Source organism: Penicillium brevicompactum (genome assembly GCF_028827555.1).
Source record: "Penicillium brevicompactum strain IBT 35665 chromosome Unknown utg000001l_segment0_segment0, whole genome shotgun sequence".
NCBI classification, from domain to species: Eukaryota; Fungi; Ascomycota; class Eurotiomycetes; order Eurotiales; family Aspergillaceae; genus Penicillium; species Penicillium brevicompactum.
The window spans coordinates 5,356,330-5,371,740 of NW_026623203.1; the positions used below are offsets into that span (position 1 = coordinate 5,356,330).

The following is a 15,411-nucleotide window of genomic DNA, read 5'->3' on the forward strand; positions in this document are numbered from 1 at the left end:
GTCTGTACATATCTGATAACAGTATGGTGCATTAAGTATTGCCCTTGTAATATTTTCCTCGGCGTCTTTTATGACTTGTTCCGGGGGATCCCCCCCCTTTTCCGCCAGGCAGTCAACTTATAACGTAACCGTTCTCACTCGGCGGCTCGCCCTGTCTATAGCGCACTCACCCTAAACGCCCGAGTCGCGCGACGCAAAAGCGGCGCTCACCTATCAACTTATACCACGGCATGGTTTTGAGCCTTTATAGTCATTAAAACTGTCGTAACTGACACATACGACCACAGGGTGTGGAGAACAGGGCTTCCCGTCCGCTCAGCCGTACTTAAGACACGCCGGTGAGTTAGTAGTTAGGTGGGTGACCACTAGCGAATCCTCACTGTTGTATGCTTTTGCTCTTGTTTTTTCCCCCTCTCTTCCTTACTTTCGCTCTCTAAAATAACATCGGTCGGTGATCGGGAGTCCAATTTTCTTTTTCGGTTAAACTTCCGAGGTTGTCTTTACCTAGTTGATTTTTGGTCATATCACATAGATTAGAACTAACTATCGATCGATCTCTAATGAGAAAGCACAAGCACTCTTCCACTACTCCGTAGACTTCATGAATTAAACCACATTTTGGCCAGTCGTACTACTCGATCGGAATTCACATCCAAGTAGTACCGCCACGGGCTCACGTTGACATGCAGCGCGGTGCAGTCCCAGTAAAATGTGACCGGGCCCTCACGACCGTGTTTGAATGCTTGGACTGCGTCAAATATAGTAAACGCACCATAAATCATATATCCGACCGATGTAAGACATATACCACCAGTAAACCCAAAATCATATCGTTTTGCTACTCTTTCTCTCCATTTCCGAATACTTCCCCCTTGAAGCATATATCTGATCACCGGGAAAATGCCGAGGGCGCATACCATGTACAGCGCAGCAATGGAAAGGGCAACAAAAGTACCGAGAAAATTCGTGGCACCCGGGAAGTATTGGTTAGGAAATCTGAAGGCGTAGGAGCTGAAAAGCGTCTGTTTGGAGCATATCTGCTCTGCTGAGCATGTCGAAGCTCCGGGCGCATCCGCGATGCGAGAGGCGAGACAGTCGTATGCATCATATGGTGACCACTTTCGGTCAGCGGATTGAAAGCTGTATGTGCAGATGTATGCCGAAGCTATCCACAATAGAGTTGCCAGTATGTTGAGTGTCCACTGTGCAATTTGCTGTGCCGTTTCAGGAGCGCGTCGGATGACACACTCATACGGATGATAATTCAGCATATAAGAATATTTCCACATCGCTACCCAGCCGAGCATGGATGGAGCAGGGTATCGTGTTGGATTCAACATAAACCTGCCGAAACCAAAGCACCACCAGATAAAGGAAGCGAGATCCCAGGCTAGGATTAGCCAAGTATCCCACTCAAAACCTTTGCAGCGCGTCAACTTGTCGCTGTATAATGCCTTGTGCATCTTTCTGAATTGCCAAAAAGCCAGTAGGAAAGTGATGGCAGTTATATCCCATGCTTCAAGAAGTGTCGGCCAGAAGGCCGATGGACGTGGCGTGGAAGGTATGATCTTGAAGTCGTTGTAACAGGTCATTACTTCGCACCAGGTGTAAGTGGAATTGTTGTTTTTCGAATTTCCCGACTGTGACAAGGTGGTATGGCCCAAGGTCCCGACAGACCCTGGGTTGTTGTTCTGCTGTAAAATGGCTTTGATAGAAGGGCAATCAGGCGTAGTGGTGGCAGACACGGACGTGTTGTAACAATCCTTAAACACGGTATTCTTGTACAGCGCGTATTCCGGGCTGTTGTATTCAAAGCCGCTATTGTCCGTTTGTACTACGAACAAGACCGTGAAGGCAATCCCGGCTCCTAAAAGAGATATCCAGAGCAGGAGGCCAGACCATATGATGCCAGTTGTTCTTTTTTGGCTGTGCTTGTTCGTGGTTGGCTTAGGAAAACCTGGAAACTTGCACTCGGTGGGACCGACTGGTAAATATCAGCATTGGCTAAGAAACCACTCCGTAAACAATGGGCATATACACACAGTCATCTCGGCTCTCGATATTGACCACCGTACTATACTCAAATTCGTAGGAGCGTGTTCCTAGTTGAGGGATGTAATGCCTCGGCATGTTGAGGAAAGATTCAAATCCCAAAGTGGGAAGTCCGCGTGTTGCCCCAGGCAAGGAGATAGAAAGATTGATGGTGGGGCTCAGAATGTTTATAGCAAGAGAGTCTTCTGCAATTTTTTTAAGCCTCGTCCCCTTATAATGGCAGGAGACGGACCGAGCCTTGTGCAGCCCACTCTTGCGCCTCCTTACATGCCCAGCCACGGGCGTAGACCTTCGGCTAAATTTAGTTCTGTTCAGGGTAAGGATTGGTTCATTGTATTAGAATGGCTTAGGCACATCACTAGTGGCAGCCACTGTGTATTTTTGCGACTAGAGAGGGTTTCACCAACGCCCGTAATCCAGGCCAGTCTAGTTACAACCTAATATTTCAGCGCCCCGGAAGGCTACGACCCAATCACATAGGAAAGCTCTGTGGGTCCAACTGTCAGCCTTGGCTTTGTTGGTCTTAGACGTGTCGTTGAACATGTGATATATGCACTCCGTGCAGATGCCAAGATGCCAAGAAGCCGAAGGACCCCGCGACCTGCACCCACCTCAAGTGGGCATTGAACAAACCCTAAGCCTAACCCAAACCCAAACGACGGTATCCGGACTCTCGGGATGACTGGCTCTGGCCACCGCGTATTCCACGCCTAGACGACTCATGTATACGGGGGGTTTCTTACCTAAATTTACTGAGCAAACTCTGGCCTGTAACGCGTGACATGCAAGCGGGGAATATATTTAGACTTCGTGCATTAAAACCGGCCCGACGCGTCTCCAGGAGCCTCGGGAAGCTTACCAGGAGATAAGGCTTTGCCTCGTGTCACTCGGGGCAAATTACTCTACGAAGAACAAATAGAAGGCAAAGCTTAAAAGCGACCTAATCGTAGGCAACTATAGCTCAGCCAAGAGGGTAAAATTGAGCGAAAGGGGAAAAACAAAAACAAAAATATACGAGAGCGAGGATTCGTCAGTGGTCCCCCACCTAAGTACCAACTCACCGGCGTATAGCTTAACTACAGCTGAGCGGACGGGAAGCCCTGTTCTCCACACCCTATGGTCGTATGTGCTAAGATTATCAATTTAGGGAATAATATAGGTATATTCTCATATTGTTGGTATAAGGATACTACTCCGTAGGTGAGTGCGCAATAGACGAGGTGGGAATCGGGTGAGAACTGGATAAGAATCCTTCGGACCGGTGCGACCACTGCACTGACCCTCCAGCTAAGCAATGGTAGAAAATCATTGGCCACGAGCCCCCAGCTGAAACAGTTATACTCTTGGCATCTGCACATAGCCCCTCGTGGCAATGGCTTTTGCCTAGGGTGAATGAGAGCCAATTATAAGTACGAATCAGTGGACGACCTCATGCCGGGCGCTTAGAAAGCATTGCTGCCTAGTTAATAACTAATTAGTTGGTTAACTTAGCTAGGTTAGATCAGCACCGAGTAAGCATCGTGGAATTTGGGGGCCACTAGTCCTAGCTGAACAGCGCTAATCTGCCTCGTGCGTAGTTTACCAGTCCCATCATCGCCCTCTCTGGAATATTTACACTCTAGCACTTTTCTGACCATGTATGACCTCAAAGAGTATACTGTGGGCTGGATCTGTGCTCTACCTACGGAGTACATCGCCGCCCAGGAGTTTCTTGACGACGAGCATGATCCGCCGGAGTTCTTGCCAGTTCACAGCAAAAACCATTATTCCCTAGGGCGGATGGGAAAGCATAATGTGGCTATTGCAACGTTGCCACTAGGAGAGCAACCTCTCCAGTGCCATGCCCCTTCCACAAAAATGATCAGCTCAACGGTGATTTGGATACATCGCTTGAGTACCTGCCAGGCCATCCCCGGATCAAACTTGGCGATGAAAAAGGGTTGTTTGAATTCATTCGCCGCGAAGTCTGGTCAGAGGACCTCGAGTCGATATCGGGCAGACTTTGGTGGATGTCAAAGCAGGATAGCAGAAATATCTCTTCGTTGCACCGACAACGAGTGAAGGGCCGACAGATCATCGTCACCGAAGATCCTCGGCTACATCTCGTCTGGATCGACAACCGAATCTTCCTTAAACCCCTTCCCCAATACATCACGTCCTTCGTATTCTGGGATATGTTCATGAGTGATCCGTCTAAACATGGTGCGGCGGTGAAGCTGAGAAAGGCCGCACTTGGGTATCTGCGAACGTAATTCTACCTGATTCAGTATGAATCAGATCTACGAATTGCATAAGATCCGGCTCTCTGCCTGGTTCCTAAAGAGGTGACGTGGCATCGATTTTGCCAGTTCACCGCCCGTTTGATCGACATCACGGAAAACGAAGTTTCGGGACGATATCATTACGGAGAGATCCGATTGACCCGGCTGAACTATTACGCGCCCATGCTCCTGGGCAAAAGCCACTACCAACGTGAGAATTATCAGTATCGAGCGTATTTTGCTCGGATTCAAGGTCCCTTGATATCTGCATTTGCGTTTTTCTCGATCGCTCTGAATTGTATGCAGGTTAGCCTCGCAGCCTCTACATCCGATGAGAGATATTCGAGTGCTTTGTTATTTGCAGCTTGCTACTGGCTCAGCACTTTGATCGGATTTGTAACTGGTGTCCTTATGCTGATGTTAGTACTCCTTTTCCTTTTTAAAGTGATCAAAGAGTGGAGGTTTGCGATAGCCCATCGGCTACGGTGGAGAAAAAATCACAGCAAAGACCAGAGGGCCATGTGTAACGACGAACTTGAGTAGAGTGCAGGGCATTTTACATAATTCATGATACTGTAACTAACTTGAGGCATTCTTGGAATCCCCTTACATAACCGTTACGTGCCGAGAAAGAATCAACTCCACTTTCAAGGCCCGGCCACAGTAAATTGAGGGCCGTTGCTCAGCACACCTTGTATTATATTCTTTTTCACTGTGTTAGATTGCGACATACATGTACTATTGTGGTTATAGGGCGGTAAAAGTTGAAATTTGCAGTATTAGACAAAGAAGATTTTACGGCGGCCCTCATCTTCGTGAGGCCCGCTTGATTACTGGAGCCAGAGAAATTTCTCAGTACAGTTAAGGCGATTTCGAGAACGCTAGGCCACACTATAGAATCTCCGTACGAACCTCCACCGCTGCGTCAAGAATAATATCTGGGAAATACTGACCTTACTCAATTTATGGACTAATTTTGACTGTTGATCAATTACCCAGACTTGAACGGTCGCGGAGTGTTCGACATTCATTGTTGATTTCCACATCTGCCGATCATGGCTACAGCACAGAGAGATACAAGTGCACTTATCCGGGCGAATTTCAACTAATTTCACCAATTGTCATTCTTCACCAAGGGTGTTTAACGAGATCTAGGTTGAACCATCGTTTATGGTGGGGTTGGTGGAATATCTTACCGTTGAATTAGTCATTTGTCACGTGGAGCTCAGGGTCAATAGAATCACCGAGGAACAGGAAATCTTTTGGTTCACCTTGGATTGGATTTCACATGAACGTCCCTCCCATTAGGAGCTAAGTCTAAAGTGGCTAGCTTAGAGCTAAACCAGGCCTGGCTAGTTTCAAATCGCGCCACGTGATGTAAGGGCAAAAACCAAGTTAATGTTATGATAACCAGTCTTTGGAAGAAAAATAACTTTTAGATGGTGGTAATAGACTAATTCGATATAACGAAGGAATCCCCTCTCTCCTCGAATGAAGGAAGTCTGAGGAAGTTGCATCTGGTATACAGTAGTATCTTCGAAGTGATAGTAGCAATGATTATAGGTACCTGCTCAATACCCCGCACGCGTTGATTGATTCAGCCGCACCAGCCTTGCTGGTGCGGCTGTCCATGAACAATCGACGTAAATTCCCTTCTCCTAAAAATTACTATTGTACTATCAAGTATAAGTATAAATCACTATGGCTAATCAGAGAAAGTCGAACGTCTTCCGGGTGACAGGCTTGTTGAAGGAACAGCCCGATGGGGATCTCGAGACCACATTACGGGAGGCCCTCAACGACAACTTCACCAACGAGGAGAGATCGTGTATCACGGCTGCGATCACAATCGTACCTTCATGCTACGAAAGTGTCACACAGAGAGTGGCGCTGGTACAGTTTCGCGGCGGGTTGCCTCAGTTCCTCCATAGCCTCGATCCGCTCGGAGACTGGCAGGTTGAGATGGAAGACGATGATATCAACTTTGACTGCCACTTCTTTGGATTTACTCAGCTCTATACGCTGGACGAAAATAAGCCCGTGGATGCAGAGTAAGGATATACACCTCCATCTACACCTGAAAGATCAATACTAACTAATCATGCAACATAGTATTATTGCGATCGCCGGACTCGATGGACATGCGTACGGATCGTGGCAAGGAAGAGGAAATCTCGGTCGCATGTGGCTCCGGGACTTCCTGTCGAAGGATCTGCCGCAGTGTCGCACAATGATCTACGGGTACAACTCCAAGCTGTCGAGCCACGGAGTCGGTACGATCCTCGACTACGGGCGAGAGCTGATGGAGGAGATCAAGAAAATCAGGAATACAAAGGAGGTAGGAGACATGATCTGACTATCTATTGATAGCAAGTGTAGGCTGATTGTTCGAGTAGCTCCAGCAGAGACCTTTGATTTTCATCGCGCACAGTTTTGGAGGCATTATCGTGGCTCACGTGAGACCCCCATTTGATGCTCAGTATTATTTGTATGCTGAGACAACGTATAGTGCCTGGTCAGGGCCATCCAGACGATGGAGGAAGACCACCCGGCGATCACGTCGCTGCATCGAGCCACGTACGGCATGATCCTCTTCGCCATCCCACATAAAGGATTAGTGATGGACGATATCCAGCAGATGCTAGCAGGGGATAAGAGTTATCTGCGAGAGCAACTACTGCGACAGATTTCTAGCAACTCGGATATCCTGATCCATCAACTGGCCGACTTTAAAAATCTCATCCGGGACCGCAAAGTGGTCAGCTTCTATGAGACAGAGCAGACGAAGCGGTTGGTATTAGTATGTGTTGGCCTTCATCTCAAAGAGACTATGATATACACTGACGATTGTAGGACTCGGAAAGCGGACGTTGGAAACGCACTGGGGAATTCATGACAACGGTTGACACAGACTCGGCTCTTCTTCAGCTTCCCGACCACGTAGAAGACAAGGTGCCGCTGCATGCAGATCACTCAATGATCGTGAAATTCGACAAGCGTGATGCGGCCGGGTATCAAACGGTGCGCGACAGACTTCAACAATTCTCGAAGGACGCACCATCGTTGGTGGCGGCTCGGTTTAGTGAGTAACTTGCTCCAGTATCTTTTTGCAGCGTGTGTTTGCGAGCTAATGAAGAGCATTTTCAGCACAGACGCGTCAGAAGCCTCAGCCGTGCTCTACGGTGCCTTTTAAGAGGGACTCAACATTTGTGGGCCGTGAAGCCAAGATCAGTGCGATCAAGGAAAAACATGGGATGATCGGCCAGCGTCACGAGCGGGTAGCACTCGTGGGGCTTGCCGGCGTTGGGTGAGCTGACCCTCTAAGATGGCCTATAGAATCATAACTGATAGGCCTGATATTTAGAAAAACCCAGACAGCCATCGAGTATTCTTATCGCGTGCGAGATGCAACACCAGACATCTGTATTTTTTGGATCCACGCCAGCAATGCAGCGCGGTTGGAACAGGGCTATCAGGAGATTGCCACAGTTGCAGAGATTCCGGGACAGGACGATCCAAAGATCAATATCCTTCAGCTCGTGTACCAGTGGTTGCGTGATCCACAAAATGGTTGCTGGCTGATGGTATTAGATAATGCGGATGACCATGGTATCTTTTTCAATGCCACTGAATCCAATGAACGAGGGCCACTGGAGAGGTTCCTGCCCCAGGCCGCGCATGGATCAATCCTGGTCACGTCCCGAAATGGTCTTGCCGCACGGAATCTGGTGGGGAGCGATGGGCATGTGATTGACGTTCAGCCAATGAACGAGGAAGAGTCGCTTGCCCTTTTACGGGCAAGAATTCCGGCCCCCCAATCTGGAGAGGACGAGAAGGCACTGGTCCAGGCACTTGAATACATTCCGCTGGCAATCACTCAGGCGGGATCCTATATTGCCAACCGGTCGCCACTTATTACCGTCTCCACATATCTTCGACTTTTCCATGAAAGCGAATCGAAGCGGACACGGCTTCTTCAAAATGAGGATTCCACAGATCTCCGTCGCGATCCCAGCATTCGGTATGCGGTGATCACCACGTGGCAGATCTCGTTTGAGCAGATTTGTCAGGAGCGGCCCGCGGCGACAGATCTCCTAGCGTTGATGAGTATGTTCGATCGGCAGGGAATCCCGGAGGACTTGGTGCGCGAGTCTGAACAAGATGAGCTAGACTTCCACGATGCATTGGTACCGCTGCTCAATTATTCTCTGATCCAACTGGAAATTAACGAACGGTTGTTTAACATGCATCGCCTAGTGCAGTTATCGGTCCGAGCGTGGCTGGAGATGCACCAGCAGCTCTACAGCTGGCAGGCCAAATCACGAGGGATTGTGGCACGGGTGTTTCCAGATGGCAACTACGAAAGTTGGACAAAATGTCGATCGCTCCTAGCGCATGCCAAGAGTGTGCTGAATTCTATATGTGACTTAGAGGGTGAAGATCGATTAAATACCGCTACCCTCTTATCTAATTGTGGATTGTTTCTAGATCTTCAAGGAGCTTATAAAGAGGCAGAAGCGATGTACCGACAGGCGTTGGAAGTACGAGAGAAGGTATTTGGACGCGAGCATCCCGACACGCTTGCCAGTGTCAATGACCTTGCCTCAGTCTTTGAAAGGCAAGGGAAATATGAAGAGGCGGAAGCGATGCATCGACGGGCGTTTGAAGCACGAGAGAAGGTGCTTGGACGCGAGCATCCCGACACGCTTGCCAGTGCCAATAACCTTGCCTCAGTGCTTGACATGCAAGGGAAATATGAAGAGGCCGAAGTCATGCACCGACGGGGATTGCAAGGATGCGAAGAGGTGCTTGGACGCGAGCATCCTCACACGCTCACCAGTTTTGGTCACCTTGCGTCGGTGCTCGGCAGCCAAGGGAAATATGAAGAGGCCGAAGCAATGCATCTACGGGCGTTGGAAGGGAGTGAGAAGGTGCTTGGACGCGAGCATCCCTCCACCCTCATCAGTGTCAATAACCTTGCCTTGGTGTTTGACATGCAAGGGAAATATGAAGAGGCCGAAGCAATGCATCTACGGGCGTTGGAAGGGAGTGAGAAGGTGCTTGGACGCGAGCATCCCGACACGCTTACCAGTTTGAGTAACCTTGGCTTGGTGCTTGACAGCCAAGGGAAATATGAAGAGGCCGAAGTATTGCATCGACGGGCGTTGGAAGGGAGTGAGAAGGTGCTTGGACGCGAGCATCCCGACACGCTTGCCAGTGTCAATAACCTTGCCTCAGTGCTTGACATGCAAGGGAAATATGAAGAGGCCGAAGTCATGCACCGACGGGCGTTAGAAGCCCGAGGGAAGGTGCTTGGACGCGAGAATCCTCAGACTCTCACCAGTGTCAATAACCCTGGCTTGGTGCTTGACAGCCAAGGGAAACATGAAGAGGCAGAACCGGCGCATATACGGGCACAGACTGTGAATTCTAGTACTCTCATGCAGCAAGGAATCCTGTCTAGGAAAATATTCTCCACTTCTCATCCGTTGCTTCAATTGTCGCAAAAGCATCTTCGATCACTGGGAGAGCAACATGACCGTGATGTCGACTGAGATCTTGAGACACGATTTCGGTGCCATCGGCAAACTAGCTACCCGTCTCAAGGCAAATATTCCCAGCATGAGTAGAATGCAGTTACTTCGGAGCATCGGTATCATAGTAGTACTGTGTGGTTTTTGTGCTGTAGGAATTCATCAATTTTTCAGCCTTGGATTAGTGCTCGTTGGCCACGGAAAATATGAAGAGGCGGAAGTGTTGTATGACAGGCATAAGAATGATACGTTGACGTGTTTGAACGTAATGTCCCGAAACAGTGATCAGTCTCTATATTTGTTGGACTTCCGCGATCAAAAGGGAAACTTGAAGAGGCTTTGCAACCCCAGACCTGTATCTATGGCATTTAGTGTTGAGATAGCATACATCCGAGTACATCAATACTTTGTGACTTCTCCTGCAGCAATGTATACACTCATAGTTTGATGCCGTCCCGAGGTACCTTTACCAGTGTTTCCTGAAAGCAGGCCATCTCCTATTTGCGGGCAGGGTTGTGGGGCGGCTGTTCCTTTTAACGGCGCTAGTATTTCTCATACCTCATGTTACAAGATTCTTTACTTTCCGTGTATTCCCCTTGTCAGTACTTTTGTTTTATGTACCTTTCTGCTGGCATGGTTCCACCAAATTTGGTATATTTTCAAACAAAACCAATTATAGTGATATTAAAAACGAGTAAACATAACTATGTATGCGATATGATACGACATTGTGTCTCCTATCCATCCTAGACGTTTTTGTGGATGATCTTGGCGTCATGGTAGTAAACAGTGGGTTTTTAGGTGGTCCATGAGAACCTGTAATCCACCACTCTAACATTGTGTAATTTTTTATTTGAAAAGAGGCCTCAAAGAAGAGATCAAATAAATATCGTTTTTGATGCTCTCAGCAATATCATAAATGTGGATTGGGAGTGACAAGGGTCGAATATGTAGGTACCTGGTGGACGTTTCATCACACAGGGCATTTCATGTCACCGGGATGGGGGTGTATATGCCCCGATGAAAAGAGTACACATGACGTGACGGGGCGGGGTCTTGCGCACCATCCCTATAAGCAACGATTCCTGGAACCAAGCAAAGGACCCCAGGGCTAAACATCTGTCCCTGGGAGTTCTAGGCTTATTTTTCGGCGTCCGGGAAGCGCTGTGAGGGATATACACAAAGTGCACAGGCACTGTACAAGGATTTTCCGAATTTCTCTATTGCAATGAAGATTTGATCGGTTCACTGTATGTGATATACTCTTTGGTTTCCAGGAGCCTATAGGCACCGAAAATTTGAAACAAGACCCATCGCGCGTTTTATTTGGAATTTTGGAGCGGATCATGCCTCCTAGGAGTTTGTATTCATAGATCGCCGGGCCCACTGGCTTCATTGACATGAGCACTATATATGAGGCTTTTTTTCAGATCAGTCCTTGCCAGACTCCCGCCTATAAATACATCGATTATATTGACCGTCCCATTGCAGAAATATCCCACAGAATCACCGTAGAAGTTCAGGTATGGAGTTCATCTGTGAAAGGAAATTACTTGCTAACCAGCCAAAAACAAATATCACTGTCTCTAACGCCTGAGTCTAGCCAATCAATCTACTCAAATTGTGCCTCAGAACAAGCAATCATGGCCAATCCCTTGCCTTGGGATGATAGGTCCAAGGAACCAGGCTCGGCCTCCAACCCTATCCTTATCGATATCACCGACACCTCTTGCAGGCAGAACACGCCAGAACAGGTTGATTCTGATGGAGAGACCGTGCGCTTGAGTACCCCAGAATTCTATGAAAATCTGAGTGATGGAGGCCCGCCCGCTCCACTAAAGGGACCGGCACTCACGGATTCTACTCCTGTTGTGACGCCATCCAGAGTGCTAAATGGCCGGAGATTCTAATTTACTCATTCCTCGGAGCTCAAATCGAGAGACTGTAGCCATCTGGAAAGGAAAAAGAAGGAACTTATTGAGACTTCCAAAGGTAAGCAAATACCGTGGATTTGAAATGGTTGAAGTTTCCTTGAACTATCATTTACTAACAGGCTTACCATAGAAGCTTCAGAAAAGAAAGACCAAAGCCTCACCTCCCTAGGACAGCCTCTTATGGCGTACTCTGGACACCCTGGCCTCTCGAGACCCGGCCAGAGTGGTGCGTTGGGACCATCGATCAATACTAGCCATACCGTGAACGACAATTTACCTCCGTCCTATCGACGAGGCTCCGTTAGAATCAAAAGAAAACCTGGGGAAGAGCCTAATCCTAGAACCAGACGATCAAAGCGCCTCATGAGGAGAAAAGATGAGTAGAAGAGCGGTGTATGTGTCAGTGGTTGATTACCACTAGAGCCCGTTTCGGTTTGGATCTACAGAAGAGGAGCTTATTTAGAAGCAAGCCCCTTAGTCTGAGGATGTATGGATGTACATATGGAGAAGAACAGCTGTTTAGTGATAATTCATTGCTACGTACGAGACCTTACCGATCCATCGATGGTCGACAGTATGTACTGCACAGGACATTTCGAACCCACTGATACAAGAATCCTATCTGTATTTCCCAACCTGGTTATGAGACACGTGCCATTATGGCGAAATTCTGGCGAGTCTCATGAATGCGGCTCGTCAAGATTGCACATACAGTACTGAAACCAACAGCCGATCATAACTGGGTGAGAAATACAGGAGGATCAGTAATCCGAGATTGTTTTCAAGTAAGCATCACCTGACCATTACGTAACCTAGATGGCTCGCTCACTGAGCGTGGTGAATTTAAAGATAGCATTGTTGATGCTCTCGGGGCTTTATAGAACGAGGTCGGTACGAGAGTCAGTAGCTAATTCGCATTTGTCAACCATTTCTGATTCAGCATGGCGATAATATCCTCCTTTAGCATTTCGAACATTCCAAAGCGAAAGCTATTTGAACAAAAAGTAATATCAGGGTTTATATGAGACAAACTTGTCGGAGTTTTGTTGACCAATTAAGACTAGTCTACAGACTCTTAAACATCATTCGTCAGGCCTTAGTACTGGAGCAATGTGATTCCCCAATTAGCTATTCTGAGCCGCATGTAAAGTGGACAAAGAGTATATACTGAAGTGGGAAGAGCGCGCTGGCAGTCTGACATCGCAGACAAGACGACGGGGGTGCTCAGTGCTCGGTGGGGATCATGGGGAGAGAAGCAGGGCGCCAATACGGCCGGAATAGGAAAACGATGCTGTTTCTCGAATATGTGTAGGATGCTTGATCCTCTATGCTCGCGGGCTAAAACTACCATTCTGGGCGTCGTGCGCATATGAGATGTGGCGCGGTTTCCCTACTACAATAGGTGAGTGCGTAGCCATAATATCTGTGTAATTGTGAGGCTACTACAAGACAAGACTAACACTTCATATTCACACCGCAACCCCGCTAGGATAGTGTTGAAATGTGCAATTTCACGACCGAGTTGTTATTATATCATATTTTGTTTCAACATAGCAGCAGTGCGTCAGTTATTACCCTGGGCGCTTTAGTTGAAAGATGTGCGTAGGTGACTGAAATGGACACACTAACTACCCACTCGTAATCCGCCAATAAGATGTTATTCTGAATATACCTTAGCCCCTCCCCCCCACCCCCCACCCAAAAATCGGGAATGGTCAAGCACGTGTATCAACACGCGCAGAGTCATGACCATATTACCCCATGCCAAAATCTCAGAGCCTGGGGCTTTCCCAACCACCTAGGTTCGATTTGCCCGGACCTTAAAGAAATACACAATTCAACGCAGTAGCTACAGTACGTCTCGAAACTGGCGCGACCACCTTCCACTCTTTGACTGTTTAGAACCCAAATGACTAAGCGGCGCTAATACATCTTGGGAGTTTTTCCGAGATAGCCCTGTCAGTGCGGATCGTATTGTTTCTTACAATGAATACCTCAGGCTGTAGTTGGCTGTTTTCGCTTGTAACATCAATACGCTCGACACCTCCGTGCCCCACCTCGAAACCTCTCTCCCTTGGTATACGAACTCTTGATGATAATCATAAGTGAGTGGCGCTACGATGGCACCCAATCTTGCCGCGTCAAAGCATGAGCTTATTTATGATATGATTCACAGTGGAGAGCTATCTGTCTCGCAGATGGCAAAGGCTGCTGGCTGCCACAGGAGTACCATCCTAAGAATATCCTCCAATATAAAAGACTTTGGTAGCGTCAAAGCGCCACCGAATAAAGGTGGTCGACCACGAAGCATCTCTCCGGTTATGTTGACAGCTCTTTGTGATCACCTGCTCGAAAGGCCTAACCTCTACCTTGACGAGATGGCAATTTTCCTGTGGGACGAATTCGAAATCCAAGCAACAAAATCGAGTATCAGCCGCGCTCTTGCTTATAAAGGCTGGTCTAAAAAGACCGCCCGAGTCAAGGCTCGAGAACGCAACCTAGATCTGCGTGACGAGTATACTCATTTTATCTCGGATTTCCAGTCGTACCACCTTATCTATGTGGACGAGTCTGGATGTGATAAAAGGATAGGCTTTAGGCGAACGGGATGGTCTCCACTTGGGGTGGCCCCAGTTCAAGTGTCCAAATTCCACCGGGATCAACGATATCAGATACTACCGGCATATGCTCAAGATGGTATTGTTCTCTCTCGGGTGTTCCGAGGCTCGACTGATGCATCCGTCTTCGAGGATTTCATTGGACAGCTTCTTCAACACTGCGGTAGGTGGCCTGAGCCGAAGTCTGTGTTGGTCATGGACAACGCATCCTTTCACCATTCCGGTCGAATAGAAACGATGTGTTCTGAAGCCGGCGTAAAGCTAGTGTATCTGCCTCCATACTCTCCCGACTTGAATCCTATTGAGGAGTTCTTTGCTGAACTAAAAGCCTTTATTCGGCGCAATTGGCAGTCCTACGAAAATGACCCGGATCAAGGTTTTGATCGCTTTCTTGAATGGTGTGTTGATATTGTCGGTGCGAGAGAGAAAAGTGCGGAAGGACATTTCCGTCACGCAGGTCTAGCATTAGAAGAAACCTGAATTGGACACCGAGTTTTACGGAGCCTATATTTCCTATTATAGACAACTTTGATACTCGAGAGATGATTCCGATAGCCGTGGGTCTTGATTGGATAAGCCTTTGAGGTTCCGATTTGCCAATCGCTCTCTCAGCTTTATAGCCGCATCTTACAATACAGATATATAGCACTACATATATCATACCTAGGTATGTCCTTGACATTGGGCACCGCAAAAATACTTGACGGCAAATAAAAAACAGAATAGCTGTATGTGGTGCGCCAATATCGGAATGCATCTAATGTCGAGTGATATGTATTGCAAATATCAGATAGATAGAGTGTATGAAATAGAAATTAACTTGATCAGAAATACCAAACGCCCAGAACAGTAGCTGAAACCCCAAATAAGATTGCAAAACCTATTGTTACCAGGCTAAAAGTGAGTTTCAATACAAGGGCCGCCTTGCTCAGTGGCAGAGAAATCACGGAATCATGTGATAGCTCTATCTCAGGTTTATTGGCGCTTTGCCCAGGATTTTCGTGAGCGATAT

At 47.8% G+C, this 15,411-nt stretch overlaps 5 protein-coding genes across 5 annotated transcripts; 4 read left to right on the top strand and 1 right to left on the bottom strand.

Annotated features, from left to right (window-relative positions):
• Nucleotides 1-599: 599 nt before the first annotated feature.
• N7506_001792 (uncharacterized protein) lies at nucleotides 600-2,130 on the bottom strand (the record flags this gene model as incomplete). The annotated part of the gene is made up of 2 exons (XM_056951088.1): nucleotides 600-1,984; nucleotides 2,043-2,130. The coding sequence occupies 2 exons, from the start codon at nucleotides 2,128-2,130 to the stop codon at nucleotides 600-602; spliced, it is 1,473 nt and encodes a 490-aa protein (XP_056817003.1).
• A 1,557-nt stretch (nucleotides 2,131-3,687) lies between these two features.
• Nucleotides 3,688-4,856, top strand: N7506_001793 (uncharacterized protein; the record flags this gene model as incomplete). The annotated part of the gene is made up of 3 exons (XM_056951089.1): nucleotides 3,688-3,924; nucleotides 3,948-4,254; nucleotides 4,348-4,856. 3 exons carry the CDS (start codon nucleotides 3,688-3,690, stop codon nucleotides 4,854-4,856), a joined length of 1,053 nt encoding a protein of 350 aa, XP_056817004.1.
• Nucleotides 4,857-6,014: 1,158 nt separating this feature from the next.
• N7506_001794 (uncharacterized protein) lies at nucleotides 6,015-9,868 on the top strand (the record flags this gene model as incomplete). Its single annotated transcript, XM_056951090.1, has 7 exons — nucleotides 6,015-6,364; nucleotides 6,426-6,651; nucleotides 6,710-6,769; nucleotides 6,823-7,113; nucleotides 7,167-7,395; nucleotides 7,461-7,620; nucleotides 7,678-9,868. The coding sequence occupies 7 exons, from the start codon at nucleotides 6,015-6,017 to the stop codon at nucleotides 9,866-9,868; spliced, it is 3,507 nt and encodes a 1,168-aa protein (XP_056817005.1).
• Nucleotides 9,869-11,490: 1,622 nt separating this feature from the next.
• On the top strand, nucleotides 11,491-11,757 carry N7506_001795 (uncharacterized protein; the record flags this gene model as incomplete). Its single annotated transcript, XM_056951091.1, has 1 exon — nucleotides 11,491-11,757. One exon carries the CDS (start codon nucleotides 11,491-11,493, stop codon nucleotides 11,755-11,757), a length of 267 nt encoding a protein of 88 aa, XP_056817006.1.
• Nucleotides 11,758-13,901: 2,144 nt separating this feature from the next.
• N7506_001796 (uncharacterized protein) lies at nucleotides 13,902-14,879 on the top strand (the record flags this gene model as incomplete). Its single annotated transcript, XM_056951092.1, has 1 exon — nucleotides 13,902-14,879. One exon carries the CDS (start codon nucleotides 13,902-13,904, stop codon nucleotides 14,877-14,879), a length of 978 nt encoding a protein of 325 aa, XP_056817007.1.
• Nucleotides 14,880-15,411: the final 532 nt, after the last annotated feature.